The following is a 25,229-nucleotide window of genomic DNA, read 5'->3' as shown; positions in this document are numbered from 1 at the left end:
TATGATATCCACTATCGCCCTGGCCAATGTAATAGTGGTCCACATACATTTACTCGTATTAGATGTGCAGCAATAAGTTCAGAATCATTATATAATTTGCATGTTGCACTTTGCCATCTTGGTGTTACTCGCCTCCATCATTTTATTCGATCAAGAAACCTCCCTTATTCAGTAGAAGATGTAAAACAAATATGTAAAGGTTGTAGAATATGCAAAGAAATAAAACCCAAGTACTATCGCCCTAATGATGTGCACCTAATTAAAGCAACCCAGCCATTCGAACGTATATCTATTGACTTCAAAGCTCCATTACCTTCTTCTACCTCTGAACAATATATGCTAACAATTGTAGACGAATACTCACGTTTTCCTTTTGCTTATCTTGTAAAAGATATGACAACTCAGACAATAATAAACTGTTTAGCTGATCTTTTTTCTACGTTTGGTATGCCTAGTTATGTTCATTCTGATCGTGGATCCTCATCAATATCTTCTGAATTAAAGCACTGGTTCTTATCAAAAGGGATTGCAACTAGCAGAACAACCCCTTATAACCCGATGGGAAATGGGCAAGTTGAAAGATACAATGGAACTATTTGGAAATCAATATTACTCACTCTTAAATCTCGAAATCTGTCTATATCATCATGGAAAAGAGTTCTACCTGATGCACTTCATGCTACAAGATCCCTATTATGTACTTCTACTAACTGTAGTCCACATAAACGACTTTTCAATTTTCAACGAAGATCATCATCTGGGTCCTCAATCCCTTCATGGCTTGTCAACCCGGGACCTGTACTTATAAGAAGAAATGCGATGCAACGTATATATGAAGATTCAGTGAATGAGGTTCAACTCATCGAAGCAAATCCTCATTATGCTCATGTGAGATTTCCTAATGGTCATGAGACAACAGTGTCTACTAAACAGCTGGCTCCCATTGGAACAACTCCTATAATACAGACAAACAACAATTTAGAAGTAACAACCATCGATAACTATCACCCAACCCCTAATTAAACTAATAAAATCCCAACCTTTTATTATAGGCTAGTATTATTATAGCTCTTTTGAGCCAACATAATTAATTTGGTTATTTTTTACACCTTGTCATTTACTTATTTAATAAAATTTGAAAATTTAATTATAGCACTTTCTGGAGGTCTGTAACAAGTGGAAATTATAATATTTTTTGTTTTTTTACCCGTTACCTCAATAGTTAAGACTTCGCTATCAGTGTCAGAGATGGACGCTATCAGTGTCAGAGAGACGATGGATGACGCTATCAGTGTCAGAGAGGTCTTGTCTTATTTTAAACACTTGGTTATTTTCGGATATACGATATGATCCCTCCTCCCTATTTGTTTGTTTTTCTTTCAAAAGAGATTAGTTTATAATTTGGAATTTGAAAAATTGAGTTCCTTTGAAATAATTTATCAGAACACCACGTTTCGGTTATGCAAATCATACTAAATGAGTAATTGCGATCTATTAGAAAGTGTTTTATTTTATCAAAATTTTGATTTATTCTTCTTATATTTATGGGTATTGCAGTAAAAATATTTTTAAAGTTTCAATTTCAATTTTAAAAGTTTCTGTTTCAAAGCATTTCGAATCAAAATTATTTCTGTGAAAAATTTGCCCTTCAGAGTCCTAAAAATCTTTTCGTAAAATATTATGAGCAGTGTTGAAGACGTTGCAACGCGGCGTTTCAAAATCTTTTGTTTTGTTTTTGTTTTCGTTAGTCTTTGAGTAAAGTGCGATAAATTAAAACGTGCTGGCATAATAAAAATGCACAGAACATTTTAAAAATGTACAGAACAATTAAAAAATGTACAGAACAATTAAAATTATTTACGAAAATCTCTGACGAATATTTTATCACATTTGATAATAGCAAACTTTCCTTCCTTTCAAAATCTTTTAACATCTTCCCAAAGTTTTTTTCTTATTTCCATTGTTTCGTTGTAGTCTTCATTAATGAATATTCCGGTTCCTTTGAGACTAATGAAGAACCTTTGAGAGGTTCCTCTTTATTTTGAAAGTTTAATAATTATAGATCTAACAAATTAATCTTCATTTTTTTCCCAATGCAGTGAGCTTTTTTAATTATTTCGTCTTCAGAGATTTCCAATTTGTTTCTAAATAGATCTTTAACTTTCTTTGCACAGTCATTCCAAGATTCCATGGGCAGCTCAGTTAAGCCATCAATCCTTAGAACATTACGGCGTAAACGATTTTCAAAATCAATATTTTTTTTTAAATTGTTAATTTCCCTGGCCATCAGACTGTTAGTTTCCGATATTTTTTTAAGAAATTTTCTTCCTGAAAGTTGATACTTTCCTTTATATCGTTGATGTCTTTTTCAATTATTATAACCTTCGATTTACTTTTATTGAACTCGTTTTCAAGTTTGTCAAACCGATCTGTCATTATTTTTAGATTTGCAATCATGATATCGCTAAATATCTTTTCCTGTTTTTTTAAAAGGTTGATAGTTTCACTAAGAATACCTTTTTTTTGTTCTTCCAGTTTGGTGAAATTTCAAAATAACTGATCATCGTTATTTATTTTAATTTTTTTTAATGTTTAAGTAATACAAGCTAACACTTCTTTATTTGTTATTTTTTATGATTATAAACCTGCTTTTTTATTGTTTTGCGTCTTTTTTGTTTTGGCAACAAGTTAAATTAGTTAAACTATACTGCTAAATGTACTACTATAGTAGTTACATTAGGAAGATTTATTTTTTTTTTTTTTTAGTTATCTGTGCTTAAGTAAAAGTTTAAAAATAATTATTTTTAAGTTTTTACTTTAACACATTTCTTGAAAGAAAAAATCTAATTAAACTATGTAATCTTTAAAATACAAATAGTTCAATTAAATACCAAATAAAAATATAAAGTTCTACTATTAACTAAAACCCAGTTTCCTTAATACAATACTAATAATTCCTACTAAGTTCTCACTAAAACCGGCTAATCCAACCAAGTGCCGAGCTAAAAACTTATTATTCCTACTAAGCTCTAATTAAAACTTGCTATTACTGAATATGCTGAATAGAAACTTGAGTATTCTTACTAAGTTCTGATTAAAACCTGCTGATACTACTAAGTTTCATGCAAGTACTCGTCAGGAACTTAGTAAGTATTACCGATACGGCTTACTTAATAGGAATACCAATTTTTTTCTCGGGTATATATACATGTAATTTAAATTACAACTATTAATATACTACTGCTACTACTACTATTACTACTACTACTACTACTACTACTACTACTACTACTACTACTACTACTACTACTACTACTACTACTACTACTACTACTACTACTACTACTACTACTACTACTACTACTACTACAACTACTACTACTACTACTACTACTACTACTACTACTACTACTACTACTACTACTACAACTACATACTACATATTACATATATATATATATAAATATATATATATATATATATATATATATATATATATATATACATTTATATATATATATATATATATATATATATATATATATATATATATATATATATATATATATATATATATTAGGTGTATGTCTAAAATGCAAACATTATTTCTTGGAAATGGCATAGCGTCAAAATATGAGCTTTTACTTGTATTAACATAAATATTATTACTTTTTTCGAAATTGGAAAAAAACTCTCCCACCTGTTGAAATGAAAATTTTTCAAAAAAATGCTAACATTGAAGGAAACGCTACTCGCTGTCGATAAGGCAATTTTAAAATACTATAGCACTTTACTATAGCGTCTACTATATGTACTATAGCACTATATGTACTATAGCACTATACTATAGCGTCTACTATTTGTACTATAGCGTCTGTATGATATTTTGTTGACAATGACTTATTTACGTAAGACAAAAAAAATTAAAATGATAAATTATGCGGAATCATAAAATATAAATGTTTGTTGCGGAAAAACCCAGACCGAAGATTTTTTTATAAAAAAAAATCCTAAAATCACAATTGCTTGTCCAAATTTGTAAAAGATTTTGAATAAATAAGTTGATTAGGTGAAATGAAAATCATAGTTAAATAATAATATCTTTTCTGATCGTTTAAGACAACTTTTCTTAATTATAAACTCTTTCTTGTTCGGAATTCTAGTATTTTTTTGAGAAAATTGGTAGAAATATTGTATTTTAATAACTATGTATGGTAATATGACATCAAAGCTCTTGTTTGGACATAATTCGCTAATATAATCAAGCTACTTCTAAATAAAAGAATTCCAATAATTTGTAAATCACCTTAACTACACTGAGTAGGAATGGCTCTATTAAGTACTTTTTTTTTTTTAATCACACGAGTTTGTTGATTATTATCAAAAGTAAATTACATAAGTAATATTGAACGTTTAATGTAAGTTTACATTTCCGTGTAATTAATTTTTTTGAAATGACTTTTACTTTATAAAGTAAGTTTTTTTACTTTCAAAAGTAAATTATGTAAATTAAGATCAGGGGAAGGTTGCGTATGTTGAGCATGTTAACAGTGTATTGTTTTTTGTAGCCGAAAAATTATAATATTTATATTTATTTTTGCTGGTTATCATAACTTAATCTTTCCTCTTAAAGAAATAATTCAATCTTCCTTAAATAAATGAAGAATTAATTTAAAAAAAAATCTTTATACCAAAAAATTGCGTTATTTTCAACACTCCCAATCATCTCAACTTTTTTTATGATTAGAAACATTTATTTCGTCATTTATAAACATTTTACAACGATCTTGTTGTACAATTTTTATCAACAAAATTTAAATTAAAAAAAAATAATAACGACAGGAGCAAGTAGAAGACAGAAGTCTTGTCACCAAGCCCCTATTGTAAGCGTAAAATATTTTTTACAAAGTTCTCATTATATAAATTTACAAATACTCGTTATATAAAATAAGTTAAAACATAATTATAAAAAGAATACGACAAATTGCAAAAATTAAATAAATACATGCAGTAAGAAATATTACAAGATTTTTTTTTTCCATTTAAAAATACAAAAATATGTTTGTGTCTGTTAATTCAAGTAAATATATTTTTAAAACAATTTATTGAAGTTATACTTTTCATATTTTTATTAGGAACTATGTTCTACAGACGAGGTCTTCTATATGAAATTGAGTAATCAGATGTTTTAAGAGTTGACTTAGGTAAATTAAAATTATGGATAGAGCACCTCGTTAAGTATTTATGATTAATTTTTAGAAATCGTTTATTAAAGGATGTTGGAAGCATGTCATTTTGATATTTAAACATGAATAACAAGTTTTGGAACACGTTTAACTCATAGACATAAAGAGTTTTATTTCCCGGAGTAACGACTTGGAGTGGGCGTATTTATCACATTACATATAATTCTACAGGCTTGTTTTTGCTTAATATATAAATATTTTGTAATGCTGAACGGTAAGTACTTGCCCAAGTAATATAACAATAGCTTATGTTGCTATGGATAAAAGAGTAATATAAATCTATTAAACATTTTTTACTTAGTAAGTGTTTTGTTTTATGCATAATGCCTATAGTTTTAAAAATTTTGTTTTCAACTAGCGTAATATGATTTTTCCAAGTGAGATATTCATCAAATATTATTCCTAAAATTTTAAGTGATGAAACTCTGTTTACTATATTGTTATTTATTATTAGCTGAGGAAGTTGCAGAGGCAAGTCATCGGATTTAGATTGATGATGAAATAAAATGTACTTAGTTTTACTAATATTCAAAGAGAGTTTGTTTGATTTAAACCAGTCATTTAGGTTTTCCACCTCACGATTTACTGTAAAGAAAATTGTTCTTATATTGGAATGGGTATAAAAAAGATTAGTGTCATCAGCAAAAAGAACAAAATTAGGCATGTTTGAAGATAGGTAAATATCATTTAGGTAAACCAGAAATAGTAAGGGTCCAAGAATAGAGCCTTGAGGAACTCCGCAGCTTATTATGTCTAACTTTGTACACATTGAATCATAAGATACTCCTTGTTTTCAATTTTTAAGGTAACTTTGCAGCCATTTTAAGTTGCTATTAATTACTTTATATGTTTCTAGTTTGTACAAGAGAACTTTATGATCAACAGTGTCAAAAGCTTTTGACAAGTCGATGAACAAGCCGAGAGTATAACTTTTTTTAACAATCCTATCCAGATTTTGGCTGGCTAAATCAGTTACTACATAATGTGTTGAATGCCCTTTTCGGAAACCAAACTGTTTGCTGTATAAGATATTATGTTTTTCAAAATATACAGTCTGTTATACATAATACGCTCAAGAAACTTTGAAAAACAAGAAAGGATAGATATGACTCTGTAGTTAGATGGTATAGAATCGTCGCCATTTTTGTATACAAGGACTACTCTTGCTATTTTTAATTGACAAGGAAAAATACCAGTTGTTATTGAAAGATTGAAGATAAACAAAAGAGGTAATTTAATAACATCAAAAACAGCTTTTAGAACATTAACATTAATATCATCAAACCCGGAATTTTTATTTATTTTAGGCGGATTAAAGGATGCCTGAAGTTCATTTAGAGACAGTTGCGACTCATCCATTACATAGTGTTTTTTTTTTTAAATAGGACTGGAATGTTTTATTTCCAGGAGTTCCATCTGCTGCGAATTTTTTTCCTTTGTTTATAAAAAATTTTTTGAAGTTTTCAGCTATTTCCATCTTATCAAATATTTGTTTGTTCAAAGTTAGCTTTAATATATTTGGAATAGCGGTGTTTTTTTGTAATTGTTTTTTCCCTGTAACTTCTTTAATTACTTCCCATGTCTTTTTACTATTTCCAATTGAATGTTCTGAGAGAATAGAATAATCTTTTTTTTTTATTTGCTTTTTTATTCTTTCAAAACAATTTTTATACTTTTTGTATTTAATTTCATTGTTATAAGTTTTATTTTTTTTAAAGTTTTCATACAACCTTTGTTTTTTTCTGGATGATTTTCTGAGACCATTTGTCATCCACGGATTAATAAAGTTTTTGAAATTAGTTGTTTTTTTAATTTTTGGAAAGGATCTTTCGTATTGTTTAGAAAACAACCGTAATAAGTAGTATGCATCATTAGCACCATTGCACTCAGTTAAAAGATTCCAATCAATTTCTGTTAATAGTTCTCGAAATTTTATAATAGATTGGTTGTTTATTTGTCTTAGATATGTTGCGAATAAATTTTTAGATTCAGGAATTAAAAAGTAATTTATAAAAAAATTTGGAAAATGATCGTTGATATCAGTTTTTAATATTCCACTTTTGATTTGGCAAGTCATGGTAATGTTAGTGATAATGTTATCAATAATTGAAGAAGTATTGCGTGTTACGCGCATTGATTTGTTAATTACAGGTATTAAACTGTTCTGAAGCAGAGTGTTTACAAACCGTTTAGCGTAGGAATCATTATTTATTTTTTGAATATCTATGTTAAAATCACCAATTAAGTAAATATGTTTTTTAATGACTTTTGGCAATATATTTTTTATGTGTCTTTCAAACGCTTCAAAATTACCATTAGGTGGTCTGGCCTTCAAAGTTACCATTAGGTGGCCGGTAAAGAGAAGTTATAAAAATACTTTTGGTTTTCTGATTAAAAAAATCAATTTAGTAGGTTTATTAATTTTCTAAAAGTAAAAGAATTAAGAATAAAAATACATACGCCCCCGCCAATGCCATTTTTCCTGGGTTGGTGTATTGAATTATAACCTGGTAGAAAAAAATTAGAATTTAACTCATCACCATTTTGAAACCAAGTTTCTGTTAGACAGATTACACTAAAATTGTAGTTTAAGTTTTTTAAAGTTATTTTTAGGGATTCAAAATTTTTACTCATGCTCCTGATGCTCAAATTTAATAATGAAAAATTGGGCAATAAAGAGTTTAAATAACTTGAGGCATCACTTATATTAAAATAAACAGTATCTATTGAAAAGTTATTTTTAGTTCACGTCAGGGTCAAAGTCATTTGTTTAAAGTATCGTGTTTTCTCTAGTAGATATATCAAAAACATTCAAAATATTATTTTCCGCCATTTAAAAAAAATGTATATATATGTTACCTTTAAATATTCATTTAAAATTTATACAACTTTTTAATTTTGATTTGGTTTATTATTACTAAATTTAAATAAGGAGTTTTTTGAAGTAATAACTTTATCATACCTAAGATAAACAATGGATCGCCTTTTCTTCACTTCCGCCAATAACTTTTTTCTTATATCCACAGTTTCACGGGAAAAGACTTTGTTCACATACACGTTAGTTCCTTTAAGCTTATATGATTCTTTCAGAATTTTTATCTTGTCCTTATACCTCAACAAATTAATAGCAATTGTTCTGGAGCGTCCATCTCTTTTTAATCCTGTTCGATGAGCCCGCTCTAAATCTATTCCAGTAAACCCTAATTTATTTGCAAAAAGCGATTGAATTTTTTCTTCTGTTTGATTCCAGCTTTCTGTTTTAGTTTCCAACAACCCACCAATTCTCAGATTTTTTCTTCTGGATCTATCTTCAGATATTCTTTGTTTTTCCTTGATATTTTCACTAAAGGATGTTTCTTTTCTTGATTTTTCGTTTTCTCGTTCGTTGATACTGGCAACTTTTTTATGGAACAGCTCCTCGTGGAAAGCTCACTTTAACATCTTCTACATCATTAACTAATAACTTTATTTAGTTAGAATTATCATTAACTTTTTGTTCAACTTTTTCTAGTCTTTCATTAAATATCTTGGTGTTTGTACTTAATATGTCGATAACAATTTAAATATGTCGATAACAGTAAAACAATTAAAGAATATTAACTATACAACCAAGAAATTAAAATAAGTAACACCGTCAAACTTGTATAATATCCTTATCCAAAAAAGTTTGCGAATAAATCATAAGTCTACCCGTAAAAGAGGTTATATCATCTTAGGAACCGGCTAAAAAAGTATTTACTTTTACATGTAAAAGTAAGTCACATGGAAAAGCTGTTTATTTTTACATGTAAAAGTTAATAGCTTTTTAAAATTACATTACATAATATAAAAGTTCCTCACACTGTTATTTATATTTACCTATAAAAGTAATTTATTTTAGAAAAAATATATTAAAAATAACTTACATATAAAAGTAATTTACATTAAAGTAAAATGCTACCAAATGTAAATTAAATTTACAAATAAAATAATATTTTTTTTTAATAGGAATTATTTATTTTAAAAGTAATAACAAATCTTTATTAAAAATAAATTATATAAAATAAAATTTAACTTACATAAGCTTATATTTTATATAATTTGTAAAGTAAATTAAAAGCAATCTATATAAATTAAGTAAGTAAATTTACTTATATTCTACAATAAATTTGAGAGGATCTTGTAAAACAGTAATGCAAAAAAGTAAAATCCAGAATTCAAACCAAGCTGAAACATAGCAGTGATAGGGCGCAATCCATAGGAGACCCATGGGAGACTCAGAAAAAGTAGACTATTTGAAAGGCATAATTGGCATAATTGTTAGTTTTTTACAGATTTTTTGTGTAAAAGTTTTATTTAAAAATTAAGAAGGGAAAGTTTAAACCAGTCGTGGATTATGGGAGCTACAACCCCATATCCCGCAGATTTAGAAGCTCCGAAATTTTTAGGAGAATGCTTTGTTTTTGTAAAGTTTTCCCGCCACTTATACATAAGAAAAAATTCAACATGCTCACATAAGAAAAAATTCAACATATAAGAAAAAATTCAACATGCTCAAAAGTATACCCAGACCCTGCAAGTCTTTATCCGGCACTGGTTTTAAGAACTACGGCATTTTAAATATGTATGTAAAATTTAGAACTATTTATGTAAATATCTTTATCTGCGTGAAGTATCAATGACCGAACAACAGGCTAGTGTAAGCAACATTTACTGTCCCTCAAGCAACTAGGCCCAGGGTCGCGAGGTTCAGGAGCCTAAAGATGTAAAAAAAATACCCTAAAATATTTAGCATCCCCACCCCAACTTTTATTGTTTATTTTCTTACACTAAATTTAAATTGACAGGTTTTAAAATTCAAAGGTTAAGTTTATATAAAGCTTACACCCAAAGTTTATATAAAGTATATAAAATATATAAAGTTTATAAAATATATAAAGTTTATAAAATATATAAAGTTTATATAAAAATTATATAAAGTTTACACCCAAACCAAATAAGGTGGTTGTTTCAACATTTTTCTAAACATTCTAAGGTGATATAAATAAGAACATAATTAAGTTTGGCACTTAAGTATGTTTTATAGTCCAAAGTATATCTGTTAACCAATATCATTGGTTTTTCATAACTATATTGTTATTACATCTCAAAATTTACGTAGACATCATGATGTTATTGGTTACAATAAAGTCTTTAAATAAGTTTAATATGGTTTTTAACAACGCATTAAAAAACCTCATTTGTACGTAACTATTAATAATAGTATTAGTTAGAGATGCTGTTGATGAAATAATTCTAATCGGTAAGGTGGAAAAAGGAATCGCCGCATTTTTAAATTGTGAAACCATTTTACATTGCTTTTGACGTGGTAATATCACGCAATATTTGTATTTAAATCAATTTAAAATTAAATCTTGTGTTTTGTTAAATTTTTATTTTCATGGATAATATATTTTTAAATGTAATTCCGGAAAGTTCTAGAACATTTAATGACGTTAGAGATTTAATAGCTTTAATAGTTTTTACCAATAATAATTGTAAATATGTTTTTGCGGTGATTTATGACGGTGTTTTGAAGGATATTTTAGGAAAAGCATAGAGTATATATATTGAGGAAAAATTGGTAAATAGCAGAGTTTTAGTTAGGAGAAAAGATTATCGTTTATTGATTTAATTTATCTGTTTATTGATTTGTTGATTACGAGAAAAAACTACAAGCTAACCGGGCATGGAACCAAGTATGAGATTATTTGATATGTTTGAAACTTATAATGGCACTTCGGATGCTGCTGTTTGGATTCAACGAACGAACGTGATTGCTGAAGTTCAGAACTTAACGCTTGAACTACTTTTTCCGATTCTTCTCAGAGAAGCTGCTTATGCAGCTTAAAGCTCGGTTAAAGCATCGTACACTGCAGTGTACGATGCTTTAACCGCGGAAGATAAAAAAGATGTTGTGGAAGTCGAGCGTGTGTTATTGGCGGCGTTTTCTGTAGATACCTATACTGCATATGAACTGTTTACAAAACGAAAATTATGTGACGGAGAAAAAGCCGACGTGTTTTTGGCTGATTTAAGACGATTAGCCTATCTTGCTAAATTACCAGAGGAGTCTGTGCGTTTGGCGTTTGTTGTGGGTTTGCCAGAAGTTTTATCATCAAGATTTCGAGCCGTAATGGACCCGATTGATAAAATGTTACCCAGAGTGAGAGCTGCTTTGAACTGTGCAAATGTGATTGACAGTGACGCTGTTGGCGCTGTATCTTGACGCCATGCTACAAAAACCGCGTTACAACTGCAAAGGTTTGAATCACATTGCAAAGAATTGTTTGCTTGCGAAGAACTTGTCACCGAAGACTGTTAGATGTTTTAAATGTGGTGAGGAAGGACACATTGCATCGAAATGCTGGAAGCTGCAGGGAAACGATTGCAGGAGCGAGGAATCTGCACTACCTCGCTCCTGAACAACGGTGGAATGAGCGCATTATCTGTTATTCGTTTAAAAGTTAACGGTATGGTTGCGACAGCTTTATTGGACACAGGATGTTCGAAGACGATTTTCAATAAAAAATTCCTGCCCAAAAGTCAATGTAGGTACTCAAACTCTCAAAAGGTAGTAACGTTTGAACGTAAAGTTCATCAGTGCACTGGGTCAGCGGTCGTGATTCTTGAGGTTGATGGCATTAAAGCACGTGATGAAGTTATTTTAGTGGACTTCCAACCGTTTGGAGTTGATATGATGCTCGGAATGAGTTCCATTAAATTACTAGGAGGAGTATCCATTTCTCCTTTGGGAAAAGCGAAGTTCGGATTGAGTTACTGTGGAGCATCGGCTTTGAACAAGGACAAAGTTAAGAAAATCGAAATAAAAAAGAAAGATCACGAAGCAGTTTTTAATGGTGTTGAATGGAGAGTCAAATGGAAATGGAGAGATGGAGAAAGCCCCGACCGATTGCGCAATAAAGTGGCACAGTACGGAATTCCACAACACGCTAGAGCAGACTATGAAAACGAACTACAGGATTGGATTGATCGGAAGTGGCTGTTAGAGTATGACGAAAATGAATTGGGGCCGCCCAAAGGGCAGATTCCTTTAATGGCTGTCATTCAGTGAAACAAAGACCACAAAATCCGACCTGTTCTGGACTGGAGAGAAGCTAACGATTTCATAGAGACATACACGAGAGATGCAGATGTGTGTGTCGAAAAGCTTAGAGAATGGAGAAGAATGGGTAACAAACCAGCAATTATTGATTTACGCAAGGCTTATCTTCAAATAAAAACTGATAAATCTCTTTGGCCCTTCCAAACAGTGGTGTTTCGAAATAAAAGGTATTGTTTGACACGACTTGGTTTCGGATTGAATGTTGCGCCAATGATCATGAAATCCGTTGTGAGTGCCGTCATTGATCAAGACGAATTAGTGAAGAGTGGAACGTCGGCTTATGTTGACAACATTTTCGTAGACGAAAGTGTGGTGAGTCTTGATTATGTCAAGAGTCATTTTTTAAAATATGGTTTAGAAAGTAAAGAAGGTGAGCAGATTGGTAATGATGGAGTTCGTGTGTTAGGATTGTGTGTGCGCAAGGTTGGTAACAAACTGATGTGGTCCAGAGGGAATCGAGTTGATGCTATCTCGCAAAAGTTAACCAGGAGAGTTGTGTTTTCAATCTGTGGACAGTTGGTAGGACATTTACCCGTGTGTGGTTGGCTGCGAGTGATTTGTAGTCTTTTGAAGAGGAAAGCTGTCAGTCTGACGAATGGTTGGGACGATGAAATTTGTGATGAGAACGTTAAGTGGGTGCTTAAAGAAGTATTTGCTGAGGTGGAACGTTGCGAGCCTGCTTGTGGTGATTGGGCTGTGTGTGGTGATGAGGGAAAAGTGTGGATTGATGCCAAGTCTTTAGCGATGGGTGCTCTTATTCAAGTTGGGGAAACTACTGTGGAGGATGCAACGTGGCTGCGAAAAGAAACGTCTGATATTCATATAAACATGGCAGAATTGGACGCTGTGATACGTGGAATGAATATGGCTCTGATGTGGAAGCTGAAAAAAGTGACTGTTTTTACCGACTCCGTGACAGTATTCCACTGGGTTTCTGACGCCCTTACAGGAAAATCAAGGTTGAGATCAAAAGCGACGGGTGAAATGCTGATTCGAAGAAGACTGAGCGTGTTGCAACAGCTAATTGAAGAATACAATGTTAGCGTTGAGGTAAAACTCATTCCTTCTAAAGATAATTTGGCAGACGCATTAACAAGAGTTCGCAGCAGATGGCTCAACAAACTGACTGTGCCAGAGTGTCGGAATAGTTGTATGGGAATCGTAGCTACGAAGGCTGAATCTATTTCCGATATACACCAAAGAACTGGACATTTCGGAGTGAATCGAACGTTAAACTTTGTTCGTAAAGCAATACCTACTGCTACTGAAAACGATGTTCGAAATGTGATAAAACGTTGCGAACCATGTCAGTCAATAGATCCAGCGCCAATACGGTGGGAAAAGGGGAAATTGGATGTTGAAGGAAACTGGGAGAGGTTGGCCATGGACATCACGCATTATGGTACTGACAAGTTTTTGAGTCTAATTGATTGCGGACCTTCAAAATACGCGTTGAGGCGACAATTATCAAGCTCATACGGAAGTCTTGCCATAGTCCGAATACTCCATCTTATTTTTTGTGAACGTGGAACACCGTCTGAAATATTGACTGACAATGAGCCGACATTTAAAACTAAAGAGATAAGGAGTTTCCTTGATAGTTGGGGAGTACAAATTAGATTTAGAGCCGCTTATTATCCTGAAGGAAATAGAATTGTAGAAAGAAACCACCGTACGATCAAGAGAATAGCAGAACGATCGAAAATGTCGATACCGAAAGCACTATATTAGTACAATGTCTCAGCCGACAAAAATGGTGCAAGTCCGATGGACAAAATATACAGTTATACCATTGGTGTGAAAGGATTGGGAAAAGAGAATCTTCCTGCGCAAAATGTCACGAACAAGAGGTTTCGAATCGGCGATAAAGTCTGGCTGAAACCACCAAATGCGAGGTGTTATACAAAGTGGCAACCAGCTACGATAACTCGGAATGCGTCGAAACAAATCGTAGAAGTGAACGGCATTCCGCGTCATGTGAAACACGTTAGACCTCGAAATGATACTCAGTCCTGCATTATCCCTGATGTGGAAATAGAGATGAATACTGAAACTGGTCTAGAGAACGCTAAAAATCAAGGAAAGCAAGTTAAAGATGAGACGAACGAGGAAAATGTTGAAGCTGAAGATAGACCCCAAGAAATCGACATGCTTTTGCGACAGAGTGGTCGGGAACGGCGCATGCCTTCGAAATACTTTGATTGCTATTTGGATGATCCGTAAGGATCAAGGAGAAGTGTAATTCCGGAAAGTTCTAGAACATTTAATGACGTTAGAGATTTAATAGCTTTAATAGTTTTTACCAATAATAGTTGTAAATATGTTTTTGCGGTGATTTATGACGGTGTTTTGAAGGATATTTTAGGAAAAGCATAGAGTATCTATATTGTGGAAAAATTGGTAAATAGCAGAGTTTTAGTTAGGAGAAAAGATTATCGTTTATTGATTTAATTTATCTGTTTATTGATTTGTTGATTACGAGAAAAAACTACATTAAACCATTTTATTTATATGTTAAAAAAATGAAATTATTCAAAACTTGTGTTATTTATGCAATATTTCTTCTGTTTTAGTATGTTATTTTAGAAAAATATTTCTCTTTTTCTAAAATAACATACTAAAACAGGAGATTTGATATTTCAGCTACTTATATGAAGGGCTTATTGAGAAACAATGACAAGCCACACTTTATTCAAAAATGAGTTAATATCATTTTTATAATCATAAATAGTATACGCAATTTTTATTTATTTTTTTTGTCCAATATATTATATCCGTTAGTATTTTTATGATGTATAAATTTGAGAGAATAATAGGTAAGCACTGATTTTATAGATTTAAATAAAACTTAAAAGTCATTTTTCTCTAATGTTTATTTTTGTGGCTTGTCAATGTTTCACAATAAACCCTTCATATATATTAACTTTTTAGGTATATTCCCAAGATAATTATCAATTTTTAATGACAAGTTTTTGATGACTTTATTATGTACGGTTATTTAGGGGCTTGGCAATAAGACGATAGTTGCCTTATTCTTGACATTTGTATATTTTACAAAAAAAAAGTAACTATTTGTAACGGCAAACTTAGAAAAACTGAAAATTATAAAAATTAAAAATCAGCCACTGCATTAAAGAATGTCTTTATGTAATAAAAAAAAAAACAATAATGAATGACCAAATTAAATTTGAAAAAATAATTAGTAACACAACGAACAAAAATCCGAGCTACAAAAATGGTATTGTGAAAATACATAGAAAATTTATTAAAAATTTAACAAAAACTTCTTAACAATGTTAATGAATTAAATTCTTATAAAGATTCTTTTTTTTTTTTTTTATCTTTTCCTTACGATTTTCTTTTGATTTTAGATTAGAATAGATTTAGAATAATCTTAACATACTTGTAAAATTTGTATTTATTTTTTATATGGTACAAAGCAACTTTATGTTTATATTTTAATGATTGTACACGCTTGTTAATGAAAGCACGTCGGGGCGTAGTGATAAGGCAAATATTGTCTTCTTTTAGCCCCGGTTATGTAAACTTTATTTACATAAAACGGCATTTTATTCTTTTTTTAATGACAAAATAAATAAAATAAATAGTATTTATGAGTCCAACATATTCTCCAAATATTTTGTACCCGTTCATTTCTGAAATTACCACAAAGTATTAAGACTTTTTTTTTTTTAGATGGAGGCGGTGAGGTTAGGGTTTTAGTTTTTGACATAAATGACATAATCTAAAGCTTTTGACAAAGTTTTAACATGCTGGTCTTCTCATAATGGATAGACCAGAATTACCAGATATAAATTTAGGGTGGCGTGATGACATGAAATTCTTGTTCCACTTGTCACAAGCGTTCATATATTAAGAGAAGAATTATGAATTACCTAATGTTAATTTTCAAAAACTACCAGCAATGAGTAATGCTCGATGGAATTCCCGTACAATTTTTGTATTCCTAGCCTTCATATTGCTCCCTTTGACGCGTAGTGATCAAGACCAAGATTGAGACTAAGATTACAGCCGTATCCAAAAGCCTTAAAAACTTTCAATAAATATTGGAAGCAGGAAGATTCTGCCATAATTGGCAAAAAAAGAAGCAATCGTTGTACGGAGAGCCAAACTGACCAACTGATTTTTACTTTTTAATAATGATCGACTTAGTTGTACTAATTGATTACATGGTGTAATAAAAACGTCGCATTTAGTATAATTGCTATAATCATTTTTTAATGAACATAACCAACAGGGCCGTACCGAAAAACAAAGACGTGGGAGAAAAGGGGTGGTACAACTGAAAAAAATCTGTTTTTACCGACGATCTATTTTATTTTTTTAGTGTGAGATTTTAGTTCTAACCGAAAGAGTCCTAAATCTACCAACTTACCGACAGAAACCTAAAGAATGTTGTAAATCTGGGGCTGGGGGTGCAAACCTTCACACACCCTTTCCCTTTCGGTACGGCCCTGCTAGCCGAACCCTATAACATCAAAGGGAAAAAGAATGACATTTTAAAACCTTGTGCAAATTTTATCTATACTTTGAAGTCTTAAAAGTAAGTAGCGTTTTCAACAATGTTTGCGTTTTTCCGAAAAACTTTTGTTTGCACAGGTGGAGGATTTTTTTTCTTGATTTGGAAAAAAGTAAGTTTTCCGCTATACCATTTACGAGAAATGAAATTTACTTTTTAGTCATACCCCTAACATATACTATATATATAAATATATATAAATATATATATAAATATATATAAATATATATAAATATAAATATATATATATATATAAATATATATATATATATATATATATATATATATATATATATATATATATATATATATACATATATATATATATATATATATATATATATATATATATATATATATATATATATATATATATATATATATATATATAGATATATATATATATATATATATATATATATACATATATATATATATATATATATATATATATATATATATATATATATATATATATATATATATATATACATATATATATATATATATATATATATATATATATATATATATATATATATATATATATATATATATATATATATATATATATATATATATATATATATATATATATATATATATATATATATATATATATATACTAATAGGAAAAATGATGTGTGTGTTAACTAACAAAAAATGTTACCTATTATAGTATTCTCAGTTTGTGGATTTGACGGCGTATCCATATTAATATTAATGTTTATAATAACATTGGGAGGTTGATAAACATTAAAGAAAGCAATATTGGGTGTAGGCTGATTTCCCTTATTATGATTAAAGTAAGATTGATTTGGTATTTTCGTTATTCCTTCGTTTATACTGTGAGTGCTGGCTAATATAAAAAGCAAAAACAAAACTTAAATTTTGAGCCGTTAATTAAACTATCTATTTTTTAAAAACAAATGATATGGAAATGAAAAATCAAAAATTAAAAATTTATTGTAATCTAAAACAACTTTTTTTAATCGCCAGTGGAATTTAAAACGTTAGCACTATATATATCCATTTTTTTGCAACTTTATTATTTTTGTAATCTTATTTTGCCATTTGTTTATAGATTTCAACTAAATTTTACTTATAAATCTTACATGAGATTTAAAAAAAATTATTTATAAGTAACTAAATAATAAACAGGCTAAATAGTACACAGGAACTCAGAGAAGATATGGACGGCAAAATGATAACCTAATCTTGCCGCTACAGATAAGTACCGCGACAGAACATTGCGAAACTCAGCTATAATATGTTGGCAATAGAATCGTGTAAAAAGTCTAGTTTATAAATGTAAAGTTAAATATATATATACGTAAATAAATATAAAAGTCGTCATAAAAGATATTGTATAAAAAAAAAATTTGATTTTAAAAACATTACAAGTTAAATTTAGAGCAGCCGTAGCGCAGTGGTTAGCGCGCTTGCCTCAGAAGCAAGAGATCCGTGGTTCAACACCACCTCTGGGCAAGTTTTATAACAACGGTAAGGAAGGAGGCGTGAACTTACTTTCAAATGCACTTCCGTTTTTCTCTTTCATCAGATTGCAAAAACTTCTGAAATAAATTTAATAATTTTGACAAGTTTAAATTGACTTTCAGAAAAGAGTTTTATATCTTAGCTCGATATGCTATACTATATTTTGTTTAAATATTTGTTTTTTAGTTCATTTGTATGAATAATATTGGTTCGTTTTTTTAAATATAGTCCTCATATTGAGTTAATAAATTAATATGACATGAATTGATATTTTTCGAGCCTTTGACAAAAAAGAGTATACATTAGATATTTTTATAGACCTTAGCAAAGCCTTCGACACAGTTGACCACCATATTTTATTAAAAAAAACTAGTAAATTACGGAGTTAAGAATGCAAATATAGTTTGGTTTAAAAGCTACTTGTCTAATAGTAAGCAAAATGTTTCTTATGATGGTGGTAAAACTGACAATAAGACAATCACTTGTGGAGTTCCTCAAGGATCCATTTTAGGAACGCTTTTGTTTTTAATATACATTAACGACTTAAGCAGAACTTCGAATATTTTAGACTCTATTTTGTTTGCTGACGATACCAACTTTTTTTATTCCCATAGTAATATAAAAACTCTATTTAAAAAGTCAACAAAGAATTGTTAAAAGTAACTGAATGGTTTAATACAAATAAATTTTCATTATATTTAACCAAAACTAAGTATATTTTTTTTCATCGCCTTTATCAAAGGGTCGAAATTCCTCCAAAGCTCTCAAATTTTAGCAATAGGAATCAATTTATAAAAAGAGAACACTCAATGAAGTTTCTAGGTGTTCTTCATGACGAAAATATCTCATGGATATACCACTTAAAATTAATCGAAAATAAATTTTCTAAAAATATATAAGCATACTTTATAAGGTAAAACCTTGTCTAAATCAAATTTGCTTAAAATATATCTACTTCTCTTTTATTCATTGTTATCTCAATTATGCTAACATTGCTTGATGCAGCACCAATAAAAAAAAACTAAACAAACTATTTAACAAACAAAAACATGCCATAATAAAAATATCCAACGCAGACCGTCTCTCTCATTCACAACCACTATTTATTAATCTAAAAATTTTAAATGTTTACCAAATAATTATATTTCATCATTTGTTTTTTATGTATAAAATCAATAACGATACGATGCCAAATATTTTTAAAACGCTATTTAAAAAAATACAGCACAAATGCCTTACTAGATATGCAAACAATAATTATATTCAAGCTAAAACTCACTTTGAAACCACTAAGTTTTCTATCACAGCTAGAGGCCCCCAACTATGGAGCATAGTAAATGGAAATGACATCAAAACGCTTGCAAACATAAACATTTTTAAATCAAAACTAAAAGAAATAATTTTAATTAATCAAAACATGAAGGACTTCATCAAGAGCTATATTTATTTGTTGGCCTTTAAAATATTGTATAGTATATTTTCATTTTATTTGCAAAGGTTTAAAAATTTAGTTTTCTAAAAACTTTTTTTTTATTTTTTATTTTCTTATTATGAAAAACTAAAAAATTTTCTTTAAAATTTTAAATTCTTTTCATTATACTTCCTAATTAGGAATTCTTAATCGTAATAATTAAAAACTTCTATATTTAGTTTTGAGTATCTTTTTTTTTTTTTCGTTTGTTTCTTTTTTATTTTTGCTTTGTATTCAATTATATTTGAAAATAAATTTTAGAATTTATTATCTTTACTTTTTTAAAAAAATTTTTTTTTTTTTTTTATATTTGACAACATCTTTAATGACAAGATTTGATAGCTATATTATTTACGGATTATTGGGAGCTTGGCGATAAGACTATTTTGTCTTATTCTTGCCCCCGCCATGTGCATATTTTACCAATACGAGAGCTGTAATTATTTTAAACGGTAAACTTATAACTAAAAAAAAAAAGTTAAAGTGTTTTTAAAAAAACTCTGGAGAATATTCTGAACCCTCCAACTATCGCCCGATCAGTCTTCTTTCTGTTATTAGCAAGGTCTTTGAGCCTTTGATCAACAAGTTTTTCACATCCCATCTTAAGTCAAATAACTTACTGTCATACAATCAATACGGTTTATGATCCTCTCGCTCTACGGCTGACTTGCTAACTGCTGTGACTGAAAAATTTTATCGTGTATTAGATGGAGGCGGTGAGGTTAGGTTTATAATTCTTGACATATCTAACGCTTGCGAAAAGCTTGACAAAGTTTGGCATGCTGGTCTTCTCAATAAGCTAGCTTCATATGGTGTATCTGAGAAAGTTTTTGAGATAATTAAGTTCTTTTTAACAGGTTTATTAAAGTCATCCTCAAAGGCCAGATTTCTTTTTTATTTCCAGTAACGTCTGGAGTACCTCAAAGTTTTATTCTTGGTCATGTTTTGTTTTTTATCAACATTAATGATCTTTTCGACAACCTTTTATCCAAAGGAACTCTTTTTGCTGATGACTCAACTGTATACTCCTGTCTTGTCAAAAAGTCTTCTCTTTTTTCGATCGCTTTTTCCCCCGTACTCCAACCCTTTGAAAATCTCTCCACCTTCATGTTTTCCTGACTCATACTCAGTCTTCTGTCAACCGTCTCCTTGCTCTATAACTCTATTTTTTTTTCTAGTAACTCCCAATTCAATAGTGGTTGCTTACAGTTTTGCTGTTAGTGAATCAGAATGAAAAAATAAAATAAATAAAAGATCTTTGTTATAGCATTAAACAAATACCAATAAATTAAGCAGTACTAATAATGTTTGATGTTTTTGTTATTTTTATTTTTATTAAGTTTTATTACCTTCTTATTAAGTTTACTCATTTAAGTTTTTACAAGTGAAGTTGTTGGTACTTATGCTTGAAGTTTAAATGTTGGTAATAATTAATTTGATAAATATTGATCATTTTATGTCTTTTTTCTGAAGGATAAGTATCGTTGCTATATTATTTGCTGTAGGGTAACACGGTTTAAGATGGCGAATGGGACAAGATGACTTTCCATAAAACAACTCAACAAAAAAACTTAAAAATGGGTGAAAACTAAACTATATTTCCATCTTGTATTTTAAAACGCCAATTGGTTTTTTAAAATATTATTAACGCATTTTTATGCGCATTTACTTTTTGCACTAAAAAAAATATACCTTGCTTCCGGTTTTTCAAAATGAATGATGGCCTTCAGGTGAAACTTTTTTAGAAATATTTTTTTGTGGAGCGTGTTTATTTTGTGTTACTTTAGTTAGAGTAGTAAGTATTTTTCAAATTTTTATAAAATTGGAGGCAGAATTTGCAAAATAAGTCATTTTGCCCCGGTTACGTGACCAGATAACAAATTTATGAACTTATTATTTTAAATTTTATTTCAAATTTTTCAACTTGCTTATTAAAAATCAATGCAGGCAATGAATTATTATGGTCTCATGAACACACTGACAAAGCATTCCTGTTTCATGACTGATAGTTTTACAATAACTCAGGCTTTTCAAAACGTTCGCCATCTTGCCCCATGTTCCCCTATATAATTTAACCAACATGTTTTTGTAAACTAAGAGTTTTTTTAACTCTTACTTGTTGAAGCCATAAAAGAGGTTTCTTAATTAAAAAATTTTAAAAACTTTATACTGTATTACTTTTACTTTGTTTTGTTTAGGTTCCGGAAATTTTTAGAGAATTTTATTCGTGCGTTTTTCAATGGAAAAAATATGTTTTATTTTTTTTCAACATTTAGTTAAAGATTTATTTACCAAAACCAGCCGTTTACTTTTTCAATTTTAGAATTTTTTTTTTATAATAACTTTTATAAATTTAGTCAAATACTATAGAAGCAACTTATTAGATTTGAAAACGAACGAAAATATCTGTTTCGGTTGTCCATTAGGATATATTAGTTGGTACAACTTATTCAAGACTTACCATAATGGTTATGGACTACATCATAAAATAACACTAAGAAAAGCTCCTAAACCCATATATGAAGTTTTACACCTGGATTTAATAAACAAAATATTCTGCTTGCTTAAGCTCTTATATATGAGTTTATTTCATTTTTAACAGTTGGTGGAAATCTGCTTATTCTAAACAAAGATTTTACTCTAATAGTTTTGGCAATACCATCCTGTTATAAGTCAAGTAAATGACATTCTAATAAGCTCCGGCTGATTGGATTTATCGTTGGCCTCGTTTACTGACATTCATCTTTACAACTTAAACTGCGAGTAGTTTTTTTCTCTGTTTGAAGGAAGTTTTAAATTTGGAATGGATTTCATGTTGTTGTTTAAAGAAATAGCATACAAACTTTTCGCAAAAAAATCAAGGGGTTGTCCATAATGTACGTAAAATTTTTGTTTCGGTCCTCTAACCCCCTATCCTCCCTTCCATCTTCGGATTTTTCAATATGCTTTTTTTCACCTCCCTAAAAGTACCTACATTTTTAACCTACCCTATATTTTATGATATTTTTTTTAATTTTGTGTTTCCTTACTTTTATAATTGTTTCCCGCCCCATCTCATATTCGCCATTTGTAGACCCTTTCTTCCACCACTAAATATTTTCCCATTCTTAACTATGCTGATGGACCAGTTTGATAAATGATATGAGGAAGTTATGAAAGGTTTCCTTGATTATAATATAAAGAATTTGTGAAAGGTTGAGGAGACAATATTGCAAAATTGTCATTAAAATATTCTAAATGCAAAAACTGAACTGCATGTTTGAAGGCTGAAGACTGTGATATTGAAATTAAATAACTTATATTATTATTAAGTGGTCAACTATTTTGTTTATATAGACATTTTGCAGATTTTGCTTGAAGAGTATTTTCCTTTTGTATCTAATTAAAGATAAAAATTTATCTTAATTTATGAATCCTTTTATAATAAGCCATCAACATCAGAGTTACAGTTATGCATTTAAAAATCACGAAAGTTGAAATACGCACACACACACACACATACACGCACACACACACACACACACACACACACAGATATATATATATATATATATATATATATATATATATATATATATATATATATATATATATATATATATATATAAATGTGTGCATATGTGTGTTTGTGTGTGTGTTATTTTAGATGTTTTATTTTATATTTCGTATTTTACGTTGTTTTTGTTACTTTATATCAATTTTCTTCAAAACATTATTGTACAATCAAGAAAAATATAAATTTAAAACATATTAACGAATTCTTACTTGACATTTTTTAAGCAGTAAGAACCATAAAATCGAAGTTGCTCCAAAATGGCGCTTCTTTTAACGCACTTTTTTAAAAATCTTAAATTTTAAAACGCCCCAGTAATAACTCTAGTCTTCATTAGTTAAATCTTCCAATTAGTGGGAGTATGATTTTGCAGTTTTTAACAACATAATATCAAAAAATTGAGTTTTTTTTTTATTGTGGTATTGATATTTGTAATAAAAAAATAAACTTGAAACTATCACAAACTTTTTATCTGTTGTTGTTTTTTTTTGAACTCATTTATATACCATTGATTATACTTTGAACTCCCGTATTTTTTAATTTTATCTACTTTTTTAGTTCATTAATGTGCAGATCAAATTACATTGTGCTTTGACACTGGTGTTATAATATTACCAACATCTTAATCGCAAAAATTTTAAAAAGTTGCAAAATCGTTTGCAACATATTCAACTTTTATAATTCTAACCTTGTTTATAAAAATTTTTTGTTTAATAATAAGCCGCTAAAATAATGTCAAAATTCTTAATATTATTTGAAATGTATCAAGATGCTTTTTTTTTTTGTATGTGTGTTTCTTATAGTTTTTGTTTTCAGCCAATTACAGTTAAAACGTATAAATAAAGATCTATTGTAGTATAGATAAAGTTCTATTATTTATGTTCATTAACATATATCAATATAAATTAGATGCATGAATTTATAAGACGTCATCATAATGATAAACTTTCTTTAAAAAACTACGTTGTCATTTTTTTTTTTTTTGAATTACACATAAAGTTACTCTCGAGTCCTTAATACAATGAGGGAGGCGAATAAAAGGAAGGGGTTGGGAGAATTTTAGCCCAGATCTAAAAAACTTATATCAGGATATACACTGATATAAGTTCTATACTTCGCACAGTGGGCCAGAATTCACTTTTACTGGACAAAACTAATAACTCGTCAAATAGAAATGCTTTAAGAGCTATTTTTGCATTGGTCAATAATTTGATAATTGCGGTTTTAATAGTGACATAAGTTTTAATTTTGGGTTACTATGTATACCTTAACCGCTTAAGAACAACATATTTATTAACCCTAACAAATATAAACTGAAAAGAGTAATTTAATTATTATATGCATTTAAAAAATTTAACACGTTCTCAATTACTATTTTCAGGCATTTTTATGCAGTTCCATGGCTCTACTTTTTATTTTATGAAACTACTACATAATCCATATAAAAAGGAACTTAAAGCTTAAACCTTTTTGCGTTATAACAATATAAAAATTTTGATTTGAAATTACTTTTCGAATTAAAACTCATAAATACTGATAATCGTAAAACAGCTTTTTTTTCTTTATCATCTTGGCGCAAATTAAAACCTGACGTTTTAATACTTACTATAAGAATTAAAACAAAGATGGCGTCAATCTTTGTTTTTCTTCTTAAAGTATCAAAATTCACCTGGGGCCTGCCAGATACTACAGTTTAATAACAGCAGAGTTTTCTTTATCAATGGAAGCAGTTAGCAGAGTTCTCTTATTATCACTTACAAAATGAACTAATATCGGTT

At 29.3% G+C, this 25,229-nt stretch overlaps 1 protein-coding gene across 3 annotated transcripts in view; it reads right to left on the bottom strand.

The window, feature by feature from the left end:
* Positions 1 to 23,972, bottom strand: part of LOC136089230 (uncharacterized) — a 164,470-nt gene extending 140,498 nt beyond the window's left edge. For 2 of the 3 annotated variants that reach the window (XM_065815022.1, XM_065815023.1), the window contains exons 1-2: positions 23,664 to 23,972; positions 17,601 to 17,789 (exon numbers count right to left, since the gene is read on the bottom strand). In XM_065815022.1, the coding sequence (XP_065671094.1) occupies positions 17,601 to 17,789; positions 23,664 to 23,670 (196 nt within the window). In that variant the 5' untranslated portion in view covers positions 23,671 to 23,972. The remainder of the gene's footprint in view (positions 1 to 17,600; positions 17,790 to 23,663) is intronic. The other variant, XM_065815024.1, reaches the window with a different exon arrangement.
* Positions 23,973 to 25,229: the final 1,257 nt, after the last annotated feature.

This window comes from Hydra vulgaris, chromosome 13, assembly GCF_038396675.1.
Source record: "Hydra vulgaris chromosome 13, alternate assembly HydraT2T_AEP".
In the NCBI taxonomy this organism is placed as follows: domain Eukaryota; kingdom Metazoa; phylum Cnidaria; class Hydrozoa; order Anthoathecata; family Hydridae; genus Hydra; species Hydra vulgaris.
The sequence above is the reverse complement of the archived record's forward strand: the minus strand, read 5'-3'. Positions and strand labels throughout refer to the sequence as shown.